The sequence below is a fragment of the Monopterus albus genome, unplaced genomic scaffold, assembly GCF_001952655.1.
Source record: "Monopterus albus unplaced genomic scaffold, M_albus_1.0 scaffold46.1, whole genome shotgun sequence".
Taxonomy (NCBI): Eukaryota; Metazoa; Chordata; class Actinopteri; order Synbranchiformes; family Synbranchidae; genus Monopterus; species Monopterus albus.
This window is the reverse complement of record NW_018127926.1, coordinates 1,497,045-1,518,361: the sequence shown is the minus strand read 5'-3', so window position 1 is coordinate 1,518,361 and position 21,317 is coordinate 1,497,045. Positions and strand designations below refer to the sequence as shown.

General features: G+C 39.6%; 1 protein-coding gene across 6 annotated transcripts in view; it reads left to right on the top strand.

Moving 5' to 3' along the window:
- The window catches only part of lekr1 (Leucine-, glutamate- and lysine-rich protein 1), a 92,313-nt gene that overhangs the window by 1,998 nt on the left and 68,998 nt on the right, over positions 1 to 21,317 (top strand). For 2 of the 6 annotated variants that reach the window (XM_020600373.1, XM_020600371.1), the window contains exons 1-2: positions 19,286 to 19,395; positions 20,513 to 20,612. The exons of 1 other annotated variant lie outside the window; for it this stretch is intronic. In XM_020600373.1, the coding sequence (XP_020456029.1) occupies positions 20,528 to 20,612 (85 nt within the window). In that variant the 5' untranslated portion in view covers positions 19,286 to 19,395; positions 20,513 to 20,527. Of the gene's footprint in view, positions 1 to 13,470; positions 13,581 to 19,285; positions 19,396 to 20,512; positions 20,613 to 21,317 lie in introns of those variants that run through there. 3 more of the 6 variants (XM_020600374.1, XM_020600372.1, XM_020600376.1) reach the window with 2 other exon arrangements.

Below are 21,317 nucleotides of genomic sequence, written 5' to 3'. Positions count from 1 at the left end.
ATCAACGACCCCAAATGAAATTAAACAAATATAGTGAATTAAAGCAAATAAAACTCATTTTCCGCACATTAGGAAGACCTTTTTTAAAAGTAAAACAATTTTATGACAACTCTGCTAAGATGATCTTTATGTACAGATACAATAGAGCATGAATCTTCAAAAGACATCTGGTTTGCAACTTCTAGGAACACAGCATTCCTTTCTCTCTGTAGCAGTCTACTCTTATTCAAGAATCAGGTAACTTTGGCTCTTTCCACTCATCCTGCATAATGTGGCCTTTCAAGGCCAAAAGACAGGAAGGGTGGCTTCCATCAAGAATCTATTTAGCATTCTACAGTGTACTCACATAAGGCGTCTACGTATGTTTATGTGCATCCGTCTGATTGTGTGTATGTTTGAAGTTCAAAAGGCTATACAGGCGCATGTATCAGTACCCACGCAAAATGAGCTCCTCTGTGCTGAGTTCAAAAGTTTACAGTAGCTGTGGCACAGAGCTGTGGATCCTGCCTTATTAACTTAGTATTAACATGCACATAGTGGTCCCCTATTGCAGTCAGTCATTACTCGAGACATGAGAGAAGTAAAAAAAAAGAAAACTGCTTTTGTGTTAACACAGTTATTGTACAGTAGGAGGAACACACCTGTCACTTAGCTACGGTTACCAGTGAAAACACCACCACATCTCTCTCTCACTGGGAAGGTGAGAAATTTCCTTCAACCAAACTGAAAAACTAGAGACATGATATTGCTTTCATAACATGAATATACACTTTGTATCTGCATGTTGTACCATCTTGATAAATCTAACACTCCTATGTGTGTAGTCCGCTGAACACTGAGTCACCAACCAGCACGACAAGTACGAAATTCAAAAGGATTTGAAAATGAGTAATGTCAGTAATAACATTTCAAATCTCTTTCTTGTTCTACTTTTGGGGCCATATTAGGTATCAGTATTCACTTCACATGTTGGATAACACAAGTATTTTGTGTCACTGGATTATATCTAATGTATAATATTACGTTGAATGAGTTTTAAAGGCATTTTCACAGAATGTCGACATTATTTTTGCATCATTCTATCAGCAGAGCAATCAGGTAGGAGATGGACCTTTTATTGTACATGATCACATTAGCAAATATGTAGATATTTAAATATAGAATGGATAGCATTCAACCATTGACTGTATAGGAAAGATGGACAAACCCACTGTGATGTCACCCACTGGTTTTCTGAAGGCAGTTCTGAAGCTAAAGTTTGGCCATCATCATCTTGGTTGTGCTTTGCTTGCTACAGCTAATCCAAAAATGGGCAAAGAGGTGGAGCATGAGTGGAGCTTGCTGGACAGCTAGCAGCTTAGCCACCTATGGTGGGACCCTCCCACCTGTCATTTAGAGCAGGCACGCCCTTAATTATGCACAACTTTTAGCCTCAATATAATCTAAGTGAGAGAGTTATATAGGAATTCACCACCCTTACAGTTGTTATGGGATGGTAAATTAGATATAGAGACCAAAACCGTGTTTTGTACCAGGCTGTAAACATGTTTATTTCTGCTGTGAAGTTTGGCATTTTAACATGAAAGTCTGTGGGGACTGACTGTGTTTTGGAGCCAGCCTCAAGTGGCCAATTAAGGAACTGCAGCTTTTAGCACTTTAGCATTGGTCTCTTTTCTTAGCTTTGGAGGTTGCAGCTTGGGTTGAACACATTTCATTGTTAACACTTTTGGATTATTTAGATAATTGATACTTTTTTGAGGTTATGTAGTACCAGAAAAACTCTCCTAATTTATAGCTACTGACTATAGAAACAAAAATTTGCCATATAGACCTACCTATACCTGTATATAAAATCTAACTGCAAGAAGCTGAGATTAATTAGACTACATTGGTAATTTGAAAGTACAGTATTTACAGTTATGATGTAAAATCTCTTAAAGTCATGTACTCAAGCTGGGCTGTCATTTAAATGACCATTATGTTGCTGTTTCCTTGAGTGGGGGGGCAGTGCAAACAGGCATACACAATGCATTCGGCAACATCTCAGCTCTGTGAGCCTTTTGCACTGTGCCAGTGCTCATTCCCATGGCAACATTATCATAAGTTCAGCAGCCATGTGGCAGCTGTCTTGCATGTTCCAGCAAAATGGCCATTCAAATGCTGATTTGAATAAAAATGCTCATCCTATCCATTCAAGTTGTGGTATGTTGGAGCTGTTGCTGAGAACACAGTGTGCAGTGAGGAAGGCCATGCCTCAGAAGAGAGCAGCCAAGTGTTCAGAAAGCCTACTGGGGATTTAGAGTCAGGGAGGAGTGGAAAGAGGGAGGGAGGCAGGAACGGTGAGGGCCAGCAGGAGCTCATTCCCAGTGCATACAGGTGGAATTAATGGAAAGGAACAGGAAAAGACTGAATCTGTGTGCATCTCCCTAAGGTGTCAAGGATTATAGCACACACAGTTTTCATAAATACTCAGTCTTGCAAACCTCATTATCAGGTGCTCATACATGGGTAGTCTAGCACACATAGACATGTGGTTTTGTATCTGTCACACCCAGAGCGTTAAAATCCTCTCCACCACTTATTTACTCAGACGTATACACCTTTGCCAAATTATGACTGGCTATGAATCAGCGTACACATCATGTTCTGTACTGCAGTATTTCTTAATATAAACAGGCTGAGACTCAAAATGTGTTTGTCTGTTGCCAACGTAACAAATTAACTTGTAGCTTTTGTTCATTCATCTAAGTCCAGGGCTAAATGAGCCTATTCTTGTCCCCTGATGGAACAGAAGCTCCTCTGCTCCATGGAAGAACCGCTGTGTCCACACTGGCTATTTTATTTATAAAGCAAATTCCATTGCATGTAAACTCTGTGGACTGTATTGCAGCAACGAGTCACTGGTCTACGTGTCAGAGGAAAAGAACTCTGTCTTCTTTGAAAGTCAACTTTCTAGCTGATGAAATATTGTTAAATGTGCACATGTACACCTCCCCTGATAACACAAACCAACACATAAGACTTAAAAATCAGTGGGGTAGAATTACTGGTATAAAGCTGGAGACTGTCTGATGCAACTCTATGATTAATTCATTCAGATAAAAATGAATTTAGAAAAACAACAGAAAAGGAATAGAAAACACTTATCTTAATTATTCCAATATTAAATTACACGATTTTTAAAAAAGTGGCGAATCGCCATTTTTTATTTAGACTATAGATTGTGTAAGAAAAGACAAGGCAGCTTAAGTTTTGTTTTAAATGTCACAGTCGGTCCTCTCTTTGAGGCATGTGTAAGCAACTTGGTTTTCCTTTTGACATTTGTAAAAAATAAAATAAAATAGGTAATTCAGACAAAGGTGCACATAGTAAAATGGTCTCTTTGTCTCTCTCTCTCCTCACCGCTCTTAGCGCCTTAGTTTTATCTGATACATTTAGTCTGATCACAAAAAAATAGATCGGTTTCCGGCCCATTTGACATGTTGAGTTGGCATCGGCAGTTGGGCCTTCACTTTTTCAACCCGGCTGTCCCAGACAAAGCCGCGGAGGTTGGCTTTGATCACTGCTAGTTTCATGTTGGCTTGCTGTATCTCTGCCCTTAAGTGCTCCGCAAAAACACTTAGGCGCTGCACTGTGGCCTTTCAAGGCCAAAAGACAGGAAGGGTGGCTTCCATCAAGAATCTATTTAGCATTCTACAGTGTACTCACATAAGGCGTCTACGTATGTTTATGTGCATCCGTCTGATTGTGTGTATGTTTGAAGTTCAAAAGGCTATACAGGCGCATGTATCAGTACCCACGCAAAATGAGCTCCTCTGTGCTGAGTTCAAAAGTTTACAGTAGCTGTGGCACAGAGCTGTGGATCCTGCCTTATTAACTTAGTATTAACATGCACATAGTGGTCCCCTATTGCAGTCAGTCATTACTCGAGACATGAGAGAAGTAAAAAAAAAGAAAACTGCTTTTGTGTTAACACAGTTATTGTACAGTAGGAGGAACACACCTGTCACTTAGCTACGGTTACCAGTGAAAACACCACCACATCTCTCTCTCACTGGGAAGGTGAGAAATTTCCTTCAACCAAACTGAAAAACTAGAGACATGATATTGCTTTCATAACATGAATATACACTTTGTATCTGCATGTTGTACCATCTTGATAAATCTAACACTCCTATGTGTGTAGTCCGCTGAACACTGAGTCACCAACCAGCACGACAAGTACGAAATTCAAAAGGATTTGAAAATGAGTAATGTCAGTAATAACATTTCAAATCTCTTTCTTGTTCTACTTTTGGGGCCATATTAGGTATCAGTATTCACTTCACATGTTGGATAACACAAGTATTTTGTGTCACTGGATTATATCTAATGTATAATATTACGTTGAATGAGTTTTAAAGGCATTTTCACAGAATGTCGACATTATTTTTGCATCATTCTATCAGCAGAGCAATCAGGTAGGAGATGGACCTTTTATTGTACATGATCACATTAGCAAATATGTAGATATTTAAATATAGAATGGATAGCATTCAACCATTGACTGTATAGGAAAGATGGACAAACCCACTGTGATGTCACCCACTGGTTTTCTGAAGGCAGTTCTGAAGCTAAAGTTTGGCCATCATCATCTTGGTTGTGCTTTGCTTGCTACAGCTAATCCAAAAATGGGCAAAGAGGTGGAGCATGAGTGGAGCTTGCTGGACAGCTAGCAGCTTAGCCACCTATGGTGGGACCCTCCCACCTGTCATTTAGAGCAGGCACGCCCTTAATTATGCACAACTTTTAGCCTCAATATAATCTAAGTGAGAGAGTTATATAGGAATTCACCACCCTTACAGTTGTTATGGGATGGTAAATTAGATATAGAGACCAAAACCGTGTTTTGTACCAGGCTGTAAACATGTTTATTTCTGCTGTGAAGTTTGGCATTTTAACATGAAAGTCTGTGCGGACTGACTGTGTTTTGGAGCCAGCCTCAAGTGGCCAATTAAGGAACTGCAGCTTTTAGCACTTTAGCATTGGTCTCTTTTCTTAGCTTTGGAGGTTGCAGCTTGGGTTGAACACATTTCATTGTTAACACTTTTGGATTATTTAGATAATTGATACTTTTTTGAGGTTATGTAGTACCAGAAAAACTCTCCTAATTTATAGCTACTGACTATAGAAACAAAAATTTGCCATATAGACCTACCTATACCTGTATATAAAATCTAACTGCAAGAAGCTGAGATTAATTAGACTACATTGGTAATTTGAAAGTACAGTATTTACAGTTATGATGTAAAATCTCTTAAAGTCATGTACTCAAGCTGGGCTGTCATTTAAATGACCATTATGTTGCTGTTTCCTTGAGTGGGGGGGCAGTGCAAACAGGCATACACAATGCATTCGGCAACATCTCAGCTCTGTGAGCCTTTTGCACTGTGCCAGTGCTCATTCCCATGGCAACATTATCATAAGTTCAGCAGCCATGTGGCAGCTGTCTTGCATGTTCCAGCAAAATGGCCATTCAAATGCTGATTTGAATAAAAATGCTCATCCTATCCATTCAAGTTGTGGTATGTTGGAGCTGTTGCTGAGAACACAGTGTGCAGTGAGGAAGGCCATGCCTCAGAAGAGAGCAGCCAAGTGTTCAGAAAGCCTACTGGGGATTTAGAGTCAGGGAGGAGTGGAAAGAGGGAGGGAGGCAGGAACGGTGAGGGCCAGCAGGAGCTCATTCCCAGTGCATACAGGTGGAATTAATGGAAAGGAACAGGAAAAGACTGAATCTGTGTGCATCTCCCTAAGGTGTCAAGGATTATAGCACACACAGTTTTCATAAATACTCAGTCTTGCAAACCTCATTATCAGGTGCTCATACATGGGTAGTCTAGCACACATAGACATGTGGTTTTGTATCTGTCACACCCAGAGCGTTAAAATCCTCTCCACCACTTATTTACTCAGACGTATACACCTTTGCCAAATTATGACTGGCTATGAATCAGCGTACACATCATGTTCTGTACTGCAGTATTTCTTAATATAAACAGGCTGAGACTCAAAATGTGTTTGTCTGTTGCCAACGTAACAAATTAACTTGTAGCTTTTGTTCATTCATCTAAGTCCAGGGCTAAATGAGCCTATTCTTGTCCCCTGATGGAACAGAAGCTCCTCTGCTCCATGGAAGAACCGCTGTGTCCACACTGGCTATTTTATTTATAAAGCAAATTCCATTGCATGTAAACTCTGTGGACTGTATTGCAGCAACGAGTCACTGGTCTACGTGTCAGAGGAAAAGAACTCTGTCTTCTTTGAAAGTCAACTTTCTAGCTGATGAAATATTGTTAAATGTGCACATGTACACCTCCCCTGATAACACAAACCAACACATAAGACTTAAAAATCAGTGGGGTAGAATTACTGGTATAAAGCTGGAGACTGTCTGATGCAACTCTATGATTAATTCATTCAGATAAAAATGAATTTAGAAAAACAACAGAAAAGGAATAGAAAACACTTATCTTAATTATTCCAATATTAAATTACACGATTTTTTAAAAAGCGGCGAATCGCCATTTTTTATTTAGACTATAGATTGTGTAAGAAAAGACAAGGCAGCTTAAGTTTTGTTTTAAATGTCACAGTCGGTCCTCTCTTTGAGGCATGTGTAAGCAACTTGGTTTTCCTTTTGACATTTGTAAAAAATAAAATAAAATAGGTAATTCAGACAAAGGTGCACATAGTAAAATGGTCTCTTTGTCTCTCTCTCTCCTCACCGCTCTTAGCGCCTTAGTTTTATCTGATACATTTAGTCTGATCACAAAAAAATAGATCGGTTTCCGGCCCATTTGACATGTTGAGTTGGCATCGGCAGTTGGGCCTTCACTTTTTCAACCCGGCTGTCCCAGACAAAGCCGCGGAGGTTGGCTTTGATCACTGCTAGTTTCATGTTGGCTTGCTGTATCTCTGCCCTTAAGTGCTCCGCAAAAACACTTAGGCGCTGCACTTAAGCCTTTCTGTGGTAGGGAAAACCCTGCACATTGATGAAAACCCCCATTTAAAAACTCATTTATATGTCAGTGTATGTAATTATAAACAAAAATATGTGTTCACATATTCCTCTGTAAAAATACAAAACAAAAAACAAACAGTGTTTAGGGGTTGTTTTTTTTTTTTCTTAAATGTCCAGCCAAACTATCATTCAGGCGTCAGTAACTCAGCATAAGATCAGGGACAATTCACAACCAAAAACAGACCAAATGAACAGTAATATTAAGCAATATCTGTAGTATTATATTGAATTGCATTTTAACCTGATTTACCAATCTGTTTCTGTAAATGTCATCCAAATACAATCACCATCCAGCCAGTTTGCCTGGGTGATTTCCTTTTTGCTTCCTTTTGTTTCTCTTTCTCTCTGTCTTTCTTCCCATGTCCCTGTCTGCTGCTAAACCTTGAGGCCAAATGATGCAATGATTGGTTACAGAGAGGGAAGGATGGGTGGATAGAGATGAGCAGGCGAGAGGAACAGCAACCTGAGTTCATGAAAATCATTTTGTTCTTCATCATCCAGGCTAGTGGATACTCTAGCCTGGTAGGTACTGTAAAAGAAAAGACTGCATGGTGGTGGTGGCTGTGCTGCAGGATGCAGTGTGCAGAGGAAAACCATCAGAAACAGAAAGAAAAGAAGAAAAAAGAACGGAAGGAAAACAGAATGGGGGGAAAAGGTCACCATCATATATAGGAAGTATTCATGAGGAAGAGCAGGCACCATTGTATGTGTTTGAGAGTGTGTGAGGCGTGCGTACGTGCAGCATGGTGTGTGAGCCTTGATGAAGGTGGGGATGAAAGAACAGGATGCACAGCCCTTGAGGAATGTGTACAGCCTGGTGGCACGTCTGTGAAACCCACGGCTCCCTTCCAGCTCTGCACTGCTTTCTTTTCTCCCTCTTTCCTTCCCTCAATCTGCTCTGGCTCCTGCTGTCCCTTCCCTCTCTGTATGGGACATCAGTCACACAGGCAGCAAGAGGGAGATCTGTAAAGTGAGATAGAGAGGCAAATTAAAGGGGAGAGGATGAGAATGAAAGAGATTGGTGACAGGGGAGGGAGGAGGGGAAGGGACTTTAGGATCTGGGACATTTAAAAAAGGTCAGAGAGCTTGCATTAGGAGGGAGAATGATAGATCGAGTGAGAGAGAAAACTGGATACATGATTCCATTATCAAACCTCTGGCAGCAACCCAAAGCCGGTGATTTTGCAGTTTAGTGTATGCCACATCTTGCTGATGTAGCATGAGTCACAGACTGCAAATGATAACAGCCAGCAACTCACAACTTGTTGTGTTGACCTTTGTGTCACATAGTGTCGCCTCATCCTCATGGAGAATCCCTAATAGTGGGAAGCACACAAAAAAGATTCTGCTTAACATCCATCTGACTGCTGTTTGTATTGTCTACCTTACACCTGTGTTTTATTTCTCATCTATCACCGCAGCTCCTATGCATTGGGCTGGAGCTTATGTCTTTTGACATGCTGCCTCAGGCATGTTCTCTTCCCATTCATCTCACCCACATTCTTTTCCCATGTAAAAACTCTGCCTCCTCTGTTTCGCCCATGCACACCCCCTCCTCTTCTCTGCCAACAGCACCCCCCACCCCACCAAAAAAAGGGTTTTTCTCCATTTACCCTGAATATTATGAAGACCAGAGCAGTGCATGTAACAGAAAAGGACTTTATTTACTGTGCTGCATGCTGCTTAACTCTGGCTAACTAGCCACAGCAGGCCTACATTCCAACCCTCTGCAGTCAGGCAGTCAGAGCCCTGCAAAATCTGTCCCCTACTGCAAGTTGTAGCTAAAGTGACCTACCTTTTATGTGGCCATTGAATGGTTTTATGGACTAGATGCTGGGGTTTATGTAAGAAGACAATTACCTATCGATGGAACAACAATTTTATGAAAAGAAACAACAAATTTTTTAATAATAAAAAAAAAAAAAAAAAAAAAAAAGGAGAAGGAGACTACTTGTTGTCTCTCACTGTGGAAACCTTTCATCACTGGCCAGCAAACTGGACCAGTGAACATTTTTTAACCCAACTCTGAACAAGAAAAAATGTAACACCTTTTTGGTTTCCTTACCACTATTCCTGTGCCTGCCACATCATGTTGTGAACCAAGTCAAAACATAGTTATCCTGGATAGTTTGTGGGTGATCTAATACTGTAGGCTACTGTGTCTAATCATTTTAGGAAATTAAAACTCAAAATATTTCTCCAGCAGCACTAGAAGCTGTGGAAATGTCAGAACAGTGACTGCCCATCTGCTGTATGACTCACTTTTCACACATGAACAGTCGATGTCAGATGCCTTCTCATCTACAGGAAATACTGTAGGTCTGGGATGTGTTTTTTAAAACACAATCAAGTTTTTTGCCATTCCTTAAATTTATCTGATGATTCTGGCACTGACTCTTAATGACAGAAGTTCATGAATCTCATCGTCTCCAGTTAGATTTTTTCACTCGTGTCTTCATTGTAAGTGACCGTTTTTCTTCACCATTGGATGATTGTTTTCTTCCAGTTTCGCACCCATCACATGATAGAATGTCATCAACACTCCCACTACCTTCATGTGAATACTCTGAACTATACGCTGCTGTATTCTGACATGGGCTCACTCCAGCTCACTTGGACGTTACTCAAATTTTTATACTAGGGAGCTGGCAGGGCAAAATCCTCTTAAGGTGTGTGTGACTGACTCGGACATTTGTGTTCTCACATACAGCTCTTCTGGGTAATGTCTGGATAATTTCAGAGTTCCGGTGCGTGTCTGAAAGGGGCTTTTGTGACTCGTACCCTATATCTATGTCATCAGATTTATTGTAAAAGGTCCTACGAGGATCAGCTGCATCATGGGAAACACTGGATGAATATAGGTCCTGGGGGTAAAACAAGTCCATGATACAGAATAATAATACTGGCAATGTTTATAGTAGGGAAACTCGCACTATATAAACACATACTGTATTTCTTTGTCAGTCTCCGTGGAGACATTTTTGGCTTTCGACTGACTTTCCCCATCTTTAGACAGCCTTTGTTGCCCAGCAGACAGGAGAAAAGAATGGCATCTGTCCAGATGTCAGTTGTTTGTTTGAGTTACAAAAATGTTAACATTTAGTTTGCAGCGTTGCTTAATGTTTTACTTTCGCCTGACTGGAAGCCAGAAAAAGATAAAATATTTTGTTCTTTTCTAAGCTAACAAAGCCTAGTGATAAGGGTTGTCTCACAGCCTCTTTGGTCGATATATCAGATGACCTTTCATCCTGTATAAAAATAGATTTCATTCTGATTTTAAATGTTATACGAGAAAACAAATCACAGCTAAATATGTGGTCTGAGTGCTACAATGGATGATGCCTTCTGCACATTTAAACATTGATCACTATAATAAAGCTTTTTCAGTAATTGAGAAGTTACAGGCTTGATCATTGATATCATCTGTAGCTATAATGATTCACTGATTATAAAAATGGTCCCAGCTTCTCAAATGTGTATATTTTCACAAATATATTTCAACTGTTTATAGGACTTTGAGTATTAGCTGAAAGCAAAAGGCCATCACTGTAACTTGCAAAGAAATGTCAGCTATGCACTGACAGCCTGGATCTGACATTTATCTGTAGTGGGTTTAGTAAATGTTTGTTGTTATTTCTTTTTTCTTGTAACCTTGGTAACAAGGTCTAGGGGAATTGTGGTCCCTAGTCATTTGATATTGTTTTCACAGTGTTCCGCTTGATAGAACTGCACGGATGTGTGTGCACATACACACCGCAGTTTGACATGGTGCTGGGTGATGGGGAGGTGAGGTGGGGGTTACAGGATATTGGGGGCTGAAAAGCCATAATGTCTGGTACACTGGTTAATATCCTACACACACCCTAATCAAGGGAGATGGAGAGAGAGAAACACCAGACCTCGAGGAGCAGATCCTTGTATTCACTGGGGGCAGGTTTACCTTCTCTGCTCTGTTGTGCTGTGCTTCAGCTCTCTTTCAAAATCTCTGCATCTCTGTTGAGAGGGGATGCTGGGTGTTTTAGCTAGTTTTCACAGACTTAGTATTTGTACTTGCTAGCCAACTGATGTTTACTGCCAAACACAGCTGCTTGGTAAGTTGGAGACTGTGGTGACAACAGAAAGCAGCGGGATTTACATTTACATCGCTGCACAGCTTTATAGCCTGCCGAGAGTCTGAAATATAGTGTGTACATTGTGACAGTGAACATTAAAACTTTATTGTTACTACAGCTACTGATGATAATTTGCTTTTGTTATTTTGAGGTGTATTGTACATGCTAATGTGGATACCTAGTTAAGTCTTAATGCAGTAGTTCAACATTTTCGGAAGTGAGCTTATTTGCGTTCTTGCTGAGAGTTTGATGAGAAGATTTATTAATACCACTCTCAGGTCTGTCTGATAAATATATGACTAAAGCCAGCAAAGCGTATGTAATACATGAGAGCCATAAGCTGGGGCTATAGCTGCTGGCTGCATTCTTACATTTATGTATAGATTCCAACCCAACACAGGAACAATTGAATCATTATACCAGTTGTATGAGCCAGTAATTGTAAATTATGATCACACTCAATGACAAGAAATCACTTCATACTGCAAGAAGATGGCTTCTTGTAGAAGGATTTCTTGTCATTGAGTGTGACTGTTATTTACAGTTATTGTATTTTTACATTTCCCAGACATATGACAGTGTTATGTCGTCTCTTTTAAAGCTCGGCATAAAATGAGTGAGTAATTTTCCCAAAATGTTGAACTAGTCATTTATAGGGTCCCATTTTTATTTTAAGCCAAAGTTAGATGCCAAAGTTGATTTCAAATCTGGACTTCATGTTGCCTACAGTTTAGCAGTTCAACCACTTCCCAAGAACACATAGTTCACAGATGAGACACATTTTCTCTCTTCCACCTCTGTAGACATACCAGGACTATCAGCCTACATTTGCTGCTTGACAGGTGAGAACAGGTGGGAGAGCCGTGGGTGTTGTTCAATCGAGATAAAAAGCCTGGGCTCCTCTCTGTCCGCCCTCAGTTCCGATTTCTGCTCCTGCGTTGGTGTGAGTCTGCTCTCAGTTCCAAGGGCAAAATAAACGGGAAACAGTAGCAGGTTGTCAAGGCAACATGGGAGCCTTACGAAGTGTGTGGTTTGTTGTCTGTACACATGCTCAGGCGTGTGGTGAATACGTTGTAGTTGTGTTTGCAGCGTGAGTGATTGTTTGTAGGCTGAATCTGGGGAACCTTTCACGACTTCAGCTGGTGAGTGGGAATCTAAAGTTGCCACGAGTTTTATTTATACGTCATATCTTTAGTTTTCCTTTAACACAGAGTTCAGGAAAATGGAAATGGTGTATTAGATGCAGTGTGTCCAACATTAGACCAAAAAAAACCCTCAAATAGAATTCATAGTGAAATTATATTGATGGTGTGAAATTTCTGTGGTTGTGTGAATGTTTTTGTAGAATAGTATTTTCTATTCAAAAGGACAACACATTTATCATTATGTTACGCCTCCTCTCAACCTCTAAAGAACATGGCTTTGATAACCCCTCATCTCTCTTTCTCGCTGTCTCTCCTTCTCATGTATCATTCATGTGTCATTGTCCCCAAGAGCCCTGAGATACTTTTAATGGCTGGGTGTGCCTGTGCTTCACATGCAAATGTGGGAAAAGTAACAACTAGGCAAAATCGAGAGGAATTCAACACAAATGCCTAATTAGCTGGGGATTCAAATGGAGCCAATAACACCACAGCCAATATAGCAAACAATTATGAGAAGGGGAGCTGAGAGAGGGAGTGATGAAGTATCAGGTTTTAAAGATGTATTAATGTGCACTTTCTGCTACAGGGAAGGCATTCATGGCTGTCTTAAGGGGTTTTGTGTGTGTGTGTGTGTGAGAAAGGCAGCATTTGCAATGTCAGCTCTTTTCTTATGCGTGCCTAGCCGTATGTGTTAATTAACTGCGATATGCAGCAAGCATAACGAAGAGGGAAATTGATTTTGGACAGCTCTAATGCAGACACCTTGCTTAGCCATGCAAAAGATCAGTCTGACACTGTCAAGTTCAGCTTCCACTGTTGGATTTGATGACCAAAGGGTTATAATTTGATTTTGGATCGTAGTCTGGGATGAATTAAAGAATACTTTGCCAGATGTTAACTATGAAGGATTGATAAGCAGATATAGAATGGCAAATACAGTAGCAATTTGTATTTTTCACCTCCCATTTTTTGCTTTTCCTTACTGTATTAAAGAAATGCTACACCTGAATGTTTTCGCAGCCTCACCAGAGTCAACAACAGACAAAACAATATGAGTAGTAAAATTAAACAAATGTTGTACATAAGCAGACACCCATAATCCTTGTAAACAGATCCCAATGCTAATAAACTCTCTGCTTGTGTTTTTGTTCAGAGTGATTTTAATTAAGACACACACCCCTCCAAAGGGCTGAACCAACTCCTTACTCAAGGAGTAACAAAGCAAGGAAGTGAGGAAGGAACCATCAACACTGACACGAAAGGGTGGGTGATGAGAGTCAGCCATGTTTTGGTTTGTGCAGTTTTTCAATAGCTGTGGGATTTAGAATTTAACTTTTTTTAATTGGCCGTGGAGCTGTCTAAAAGTATTTTTTGCTCTTTGGATGTGAAGTATGGTGACAGGGATACATAGCAGGTACTAAGAGACAGATCTGCCTTTGAACCTTAAACATACTGTTCCACCATATCTTCGTGTGTTCTCACATTTCGGCCACTGCTTGGGTGAATACAGTGTTATCATAAATGGCTCAAACTATCAAAGTTGTATTAAGCTTGAAATATCCTTTCAAACCACATCTTTATGAAAAAAATGTGACTTGAATTATTGTGCTGTGTAGCTTTTTTCTTTTGCCAGTTTTGTCACTCCACACCGCACAGTAGTAGGAACGTATCATCAAACTGTCATACAAAAAAAATGACCATGGATTTCTTTAATGCTGAACAGCTGAACAAGCAGTTTCCACCATCATTGTTTTCATGCAGGACACCCTTAAACCACTCCTTCTGCAAAACCATAAGAATTATTTGTGTACACATAAAATGTTTGTCTGGTTTTTCCATACATATTTGTATGGCACATTTCCTTCTGTTGCACAGTAAACAAACCAACATTGATGACACCCTCATAGTATAATATTGTGAACACATGGTTGGACACAGAAGGGTTCATTATTGTTGTACAGTATTAAGAAAACCCACAGACTTGAATAACCTCAGGTAGATAATCCGTCACATTGAATATACAGTAAACTTTCATTTGGCTATGCTAGTTTTATTTAGTTTTATTATTCTTAACTGTGGTAGATTAAAGTATTTTCATGTGCATCGTGTTACATTCTGCATACTGTCAATCACCTGACACACAAAACATTCTAAAGCATGTTGTCTTTCGTACTTTGTCTTGTGTGTGCCTTTCAGTTGTGTCTTAAATGAAAGCAGCGGGCGTGTTAAGGTTTTATATTCATATGAAAATGTGCAGTAGCTACAGTATGTGGCACAAGCATGGGCATGAAAAGTACGTTTATATGACAGAACGAGAACATGTAGATAAGGATGCAAGAACACTGAACCTTGTTTAGGTAAACAATCTAAAAATAATTAACTTAATTAGCTCTAACATTTTGCAGCTCCTGACTGCACCTGCGAAAACAACACATCTATTTATATCCCCAGGCATTATGATTAGAATGAAGTGTTTTAATTCATAACTACAGTTGGGACTCATTTATATTGCAGTGATGTATGTCGAAGTGAACTCTATTTAACCCCGTGATGATTTCATTTATTTAAAAGGCAGTTTGGCCTTACAGGACAAACCTGTTCCTTTTCAGAGGACCTCTGTGGAGCATTTGGCATGTGTGTTAGTGTATGTGAACCCCACTGAGCTCATTAAATTGTTAATATTGCTCTCTTCCTCTTTGCAAAACCTCAGACCTCACAAAATATTGCATGCTCATTGGTTGAAACACACAGTCCTGCATACAAACACGCACACACACAAAGCCTCCCAAAGCTTTTCTATCTAAATGCATGGCTGGCTGCTTGTTTAAACACACACACACACTCACACACACACTCACATACAGATGCACACACACGTCTGCAGCACAGCACTCTTATTTAAACTGATGTGAGTGCTGTCACGACATCCGACTAGTCCTATTTGTTCAACAGAAGCCTTGGCGTGAGAGAGCGTGGTCACCCCCACTGGCTCTCATGCAAATCCATTCAGCACACACATGCACATTCACTCACACGCACACATTTAATAGTCCTGCAGATAAGCAAAAAGACAGAGAGACAGACAGGCAGAGAGCCATGTAGAGATTCAAGCAGGGAGAGACGGGTGGACAGGAAAATCATTAGGCAGGCAGAAGGACAGACTGAAGGACAAAAGACAGACCGATGAACAAATAAACCTGAACACAGAGACAGACATAATGAAGTTGTTGGTTAGATAGATGGAAACATTTATGTCTAAAATAAACAATGGCCAGTGTTGTGCGACATGCTAAAAGAAGACCAATATGAACAAAGCAGCCATGTTAACAGCCAAAACAACAGCCTGTGCTTGTTTTGGTCTGTTCTGTGCCAGCCTGTGTTTTGCAGTTATACCCATTAGATTCAGCTGACACCTGAAGAGAAGTTTCATCATTACTCAAGTATTATATTTGGTGGGTTTTTCCTCTATAATAATAATAATAATAATAGTGTCTAGACCATAAAGTGCCCTGAGATGATTTTTGTTGTGATTTGGCGCTATACAAATAAAACTGAAATGAACTGAAGTGAATTGGACTTTGACTTCACAATATTTTAAAGAAAGTTTTTGTCCATTTTATTGGCTACACTTGATAATTTTAGTTGCAGAATAATAATAATCAAACAAAATACAGTATAATTATACAACTTTATTGATTCTGGGTGGGAAATTCATAAGCTACCCAGCAGTATGTAAAGTACTTCACATTATAAGCACTTAAGGTGGTTAAAATTATCCCCACCTTTACCAGCTGCAGCACACAATAACACATCAATAATTATAATCCAATGATCTGATAAACATTGTGAAATGTGTCATTCTGCATAAGGAATACTTTTACTTTTTGTACTTTAAGTATATTTTAGATGGTGATACTTTTGTAGTTTCAAGTAACATTTTGAATGCATTTAAATTACTTGTAACCGAGTACTTTTATATAGCTACTTATACTTAAGTAAACAATCTGGGTACTTCTTCCACCATTGGTACTGTACAGTAGAGCATTGCATGCACCATTTAATGTTACCCAAAGAAGTAGCAAGAAAAGCTGCTCACATTCGAGGATCATGGTGAAAGCAGTGGTGGGATGAGTTTAGTGCATACATCCTAGGCTCCATGCATGCGCATGCCCCTTCCCCTCCTTCAACTTCCCCACCCCCTTCTCTCATGCACATGCAAGCAAGTACACACTCAGTATGCTTCGTTATACACTTGCCCAGACAGCATAGCGTGCCAGAAACAGACTCAGTAGATGTCAAGCTCCCCATCTCTGCAGACTCAATTCCCTGAAAACAGTGGATCCACCTTTCCAAATTAGGTTGATTTGCTTTTGTCACAGTGACCACCCAAAATTCAATCTGGTGGCTCCATGAGTAATTATGACATCATGAAATCATTAGCTTTTTTGTTTCCAGCATCAATTATTAACCTGCCTTGGTTCAGTTATCACACTGGAGTGAAATACATGACATATTGATTTACAATTGTTATCCAGATATACTGTTGTGTATATGATCCTGCCTAATATGCAGTATAGTATCAACTCCTACTTTTTATTCCATTGCCACAATATCTGAGGATAAGACTGATTTCAAAGAGGGTAAGAGGGAGTGAGACATAACGAGTAAGGGGGTGATACAGAGAGAGAGAGCTGTCTTCCCTATTTGGCTCAGTAGGGTGCAGTTTGATTATTGTCTCTGCCTGAGTACAGGTTTTTTTTTTCCACTTGTCACGATCACCAAGTTTTTTTTTTTCAGCTGTGGATGTAGATAAACAAGCACAAAGGATAAGCTAGACTTGAGGGGGCGAGTACAATTTGCAGCAGAGCGAGTGAGTCTGCATGATTCATTGACTGGTCCATAAATAGCACAATATGCAACCCAGATGAAATCATACCCAAGAGCTCTTTCTCCCTCGTACTCTCTGTTAGGTAAGTGATATTCAGGCAAAGGGTTGATTTGGCCACAGAAAAATGAGAACAATTTTATAATTTACAAAGCAAAAATTTTTGTCTCAAGATATTATAACAGTCTTTACTACAAAATGATTGGTTCTGTAATGGCCAGACATTTTTTCATGTTACTTCTGGGGCAATGAATTAAACACACACAACCCACACAGAGCATATAGTGTGACCTGTAGTGTGATCCTACATTACAAGCAGGTAAAACTCAAAGCAATTTCAAGGCTTTGTCTGTCTGCCTAATTATAGTTTAATTATTCTGTGCTTATTTTAAAGGTAAACCCACTAAACTAATTCTATTTGTATTCTTGGCAGTTTTGTGAGTGTTTTTTTTCCTGGGAGGGTATGCTGGGAAGCCTCTGACATCTTGAATCCTTACTAGCTGTTTGCCTTACAGTACTTTATGAATGTATAAAGATACACAAGAGGATGAGTCTCACTTTCATCTTCCTGTATCGTAATAACACACCCTACCTCATTCATAGCCACAGGGATGTTACTGGCCTGGCATTAGCTGTGATAGCATAAAATTGCGGTGACATGCATTACCAAGTGAAGTTTTCATCCCCTAACACCTAGGGTGTTTAACTTGATGAGATATAAAGAAGCTCCAGGGTTAAGATGACTGTGTGAATATTTTACCAAATGACTTTTTTTCTTCTAATTAGGACATGTTCATTTTGTTTGTATTAGTTTATTTGAATTTCTTATAACTAAATAATTAATGAAAATACAATTATATGTTATTGCTAGAACTGTGTTGGTTAGTGCATAAACATAATCACTGGTGGCAGAAGTGCAAAAATAGCAACACCAAACTGTAAAGCGCTGCAGTACTAGAAAAAGGTCATGAAATCAAAAGTGCTGATTATGCAGGAGAAATGCCCCTGTCAGGGTTATATTAATAAATATTGAATTATTGTGTTATCATTAAACTGAATTATTTATTGTAGCAGCTCAAGGTAGGATCATTTTCAACTAATGTTATATACTGTTGTGTACAGTTGTGTAGTGAATTATTAGTACAATAAAAATAGTAACTAGCCTCCCTGGTAGGCTAGTGGTGAAGGCGCAGCGCTCTGGCCCGGGTTCGAATCACACACTCAGGCATCTTGCACCTCCAACCTGCACGCAGGCAGATGAAAGATGAAAGACTCACGAACCCAACAGGCCTGTACATTATATCTCTTCGGTTGGGCTAGTCCCATAATACACAGAAACGTCAACCGCGACGTCTCTGGTGCCAGCTTTGCAGCTGGTCATAGCAGTAGTCAAAACATGAAGCAAATCAATGTGTGTGTTCGTGTCTGTTGATTAAGTGGTGTGTAGCTAAAAACATTCTCACACGACCTCTAGTAACATGTCGTGATATTAAACATAAGAAAATATTATGGCTAAGGCTACAGTTCTACACGTCATAATAATAATATTAAACATCCTGTCTGCTGACAGTCATCAACTTTTCTCTCTAGTTATCCTTGACTAGATGCACCCTGTAGAAACTCATAAGCATGACTAAGCATTTAACAGTCTAACTAGCCATCCTATCTCCACTAAACATTTCTAATACATAAAGTATCTATCCAATATCTATCTGACTAAAAATACCTAACACACGTGCCAAATGTCAACATGCGAGTCGTCAGTGTGACGATTCGCTGTGGCGACCTCTAAACGAGAAAAGCCGAAAGTGACTTTCTAATAAAAAATAGTAACTATATGTATGTTTTCTTCTGAAAGTCAGTGTAGTAGAGGTAGGTAGCATGAAATGACAATATTCACCTAAATTACTAAATTCTACTTCCGAACAATACTTGAGAAGACGTACTCGGTTATATTCCACTAGTGGTAATAATCCCAAATATTCGATTATATATTGTGTTTTTATTTTGACGGAAAGGTAACATCCGGTGCTCGCTCGGACGCCTTTCGCTGCGTGAAAACGTGCAATGCTACGTCGTAGCCATAGCAACAGCTAAAGCATGGCTTACTCCAGAAAAAAGTACTGTCAAAGATAGTTCGAACGTATTTTGTTATTATTTCGCCTTCATTTCGCAACAGAGTGTTGACAATGGGTAGGTAAAAGTTTGTTCTACTCATTAGAGGTCAATAAGCCGCAGTGGTACTTAAATGATAGGTTGGGTGAGAGAGCCCACTGATTTGTATACAGAGCCGCTTACGTTATCTGAGACAGTTTTGGAGTCAGATGGTTTTCGGTTCATAAAACGTTTTGCCTTTTTTTCTATACAAAGCCCGTTCCTTATTCAATAAACAATGACCTTAAGTAATCTAGAATGTATAATAGGTAAATGTTTACTATGCGTACATCCAGACAAAACTGAATTTATGACACACATTGCAAGTAAGCTAATATAGGAATTCACAGTGTAACCGCGTCCTTATTAATGCGTTTGTCTGTAGGGTTTGTGAGTGAACTATTTTCTGCCTACTACTGTTTTGGCAGGAAGAAGGCCAAAATGTCATGCAGCTGAGCTCCTTAATCAAACAATTATCTTTACAGATCACTAAAGTTAAATTAGTTCAACTTCTGTCTGCATGAGATGTGTTAGGGACATTTCTTCATCTTGGCTCTTTCCTTCAGATGACTTTTACCCTCTGTGCTTATCTTTGTACACTTGCCAAACTTTGGGCCCTCATGAGTTTATCTGTGTATGTTGTCCATGTATGTCCATGCAGAATAGATTATGAACAGCTTGCCTCTCACATTAGACTAATTAATAGTTCAGTCAGGGTTAAAATGGACCACATGTCACAGGGGAATAGTTGTCATGTGAAATAGCCCCTTTACATTTGTGTCTGTCTAAAAGGATAGGCCTGCTTAATACTGTCACAGGGTGCTACTAATTTATCTGTGTTGTGTGAGTCAGGGATTGATGAACTCTACTGTGTTTTAAATGCAGAACCTAGAGTCAGTAGGGGGCTGGCAGGTTAATAGTGTGCGTGAGCACGAAGCCTGCTCTTTGATTGGGCAGGGTTTTTGTTTGCGAGTATGAAAGAGACAGAGGGACTACATGTGCTTGTTTACTTGCTAGTGATTAAATGTTTTTGTCTGTGTTTTGTGTTAAGCTGTCTGTTTTTAGAGTGTATATAGTTGGATTTGCATTTGTCTACATTGTGGTCAAACCATTGTGTGTTTGTTCTGTACATTTGCTTGTGTGTCCTCTCACTTAGTTTCACTCCAGTGGTATGCTAGAGCATTTAATGTCTGCCGTGCAGCCGTGCACAAGGGATCATCTGATAACAGTGACCTGTGATCCTAACTTACCCAGAGGTATTTTATCTGAGGTCAAGTGTTGAGATGGTGTGATGCTTTCCCCTCACTAATGATGAGGTAATAGATAAATGTCCTGAAAGCATGCACACACACATACACAAGCAGAGGCTGGGGTAGGGCTTGCATTACTGTTCTCCTCACACAACCTCCTGCACCCACACCCACATTATTGACTGTACCTTACAGGCCACTATTACACTGTAGAACATTTTAAACAATTAAACTGTGATCTTTATCATTAATTAACAGCAACATAAGCAAAAGGAGTTATTAGAACTTTATTTTGAGGGAAGTTCTCAGTCCTTATTAAACCTTGTGTTGTTGTGTAGTAGAGGAGAGGATAATGTAGCTATACCCTCCTCTGAGAAGTGTTATAATCTACAGTGTATAAGCTTGACGGACTAATCTATTGAATAAAGTGTATGGAAAATGGATGTGGACATAAAATGCTGTATATTACACTAAACGATTTAACTTTACATTAACCTCAGAGCCTAAGTGCTTTTCATTGGTTTGAAAGTGCTGCCCACTTTTATCCTGAAAACAGTAGTTTCCTGGCCACTGTTGGGTATATTACAATGTCTTAACCCTTTATCGGGCAAATAACCACTTTTGGTAACTTCTGTAGGCATCCTAAATGGCTATGAATATTTGTGGCAAATAAGAAATTGTGCATTTCTGCACATTTTTATGTTTAATAAA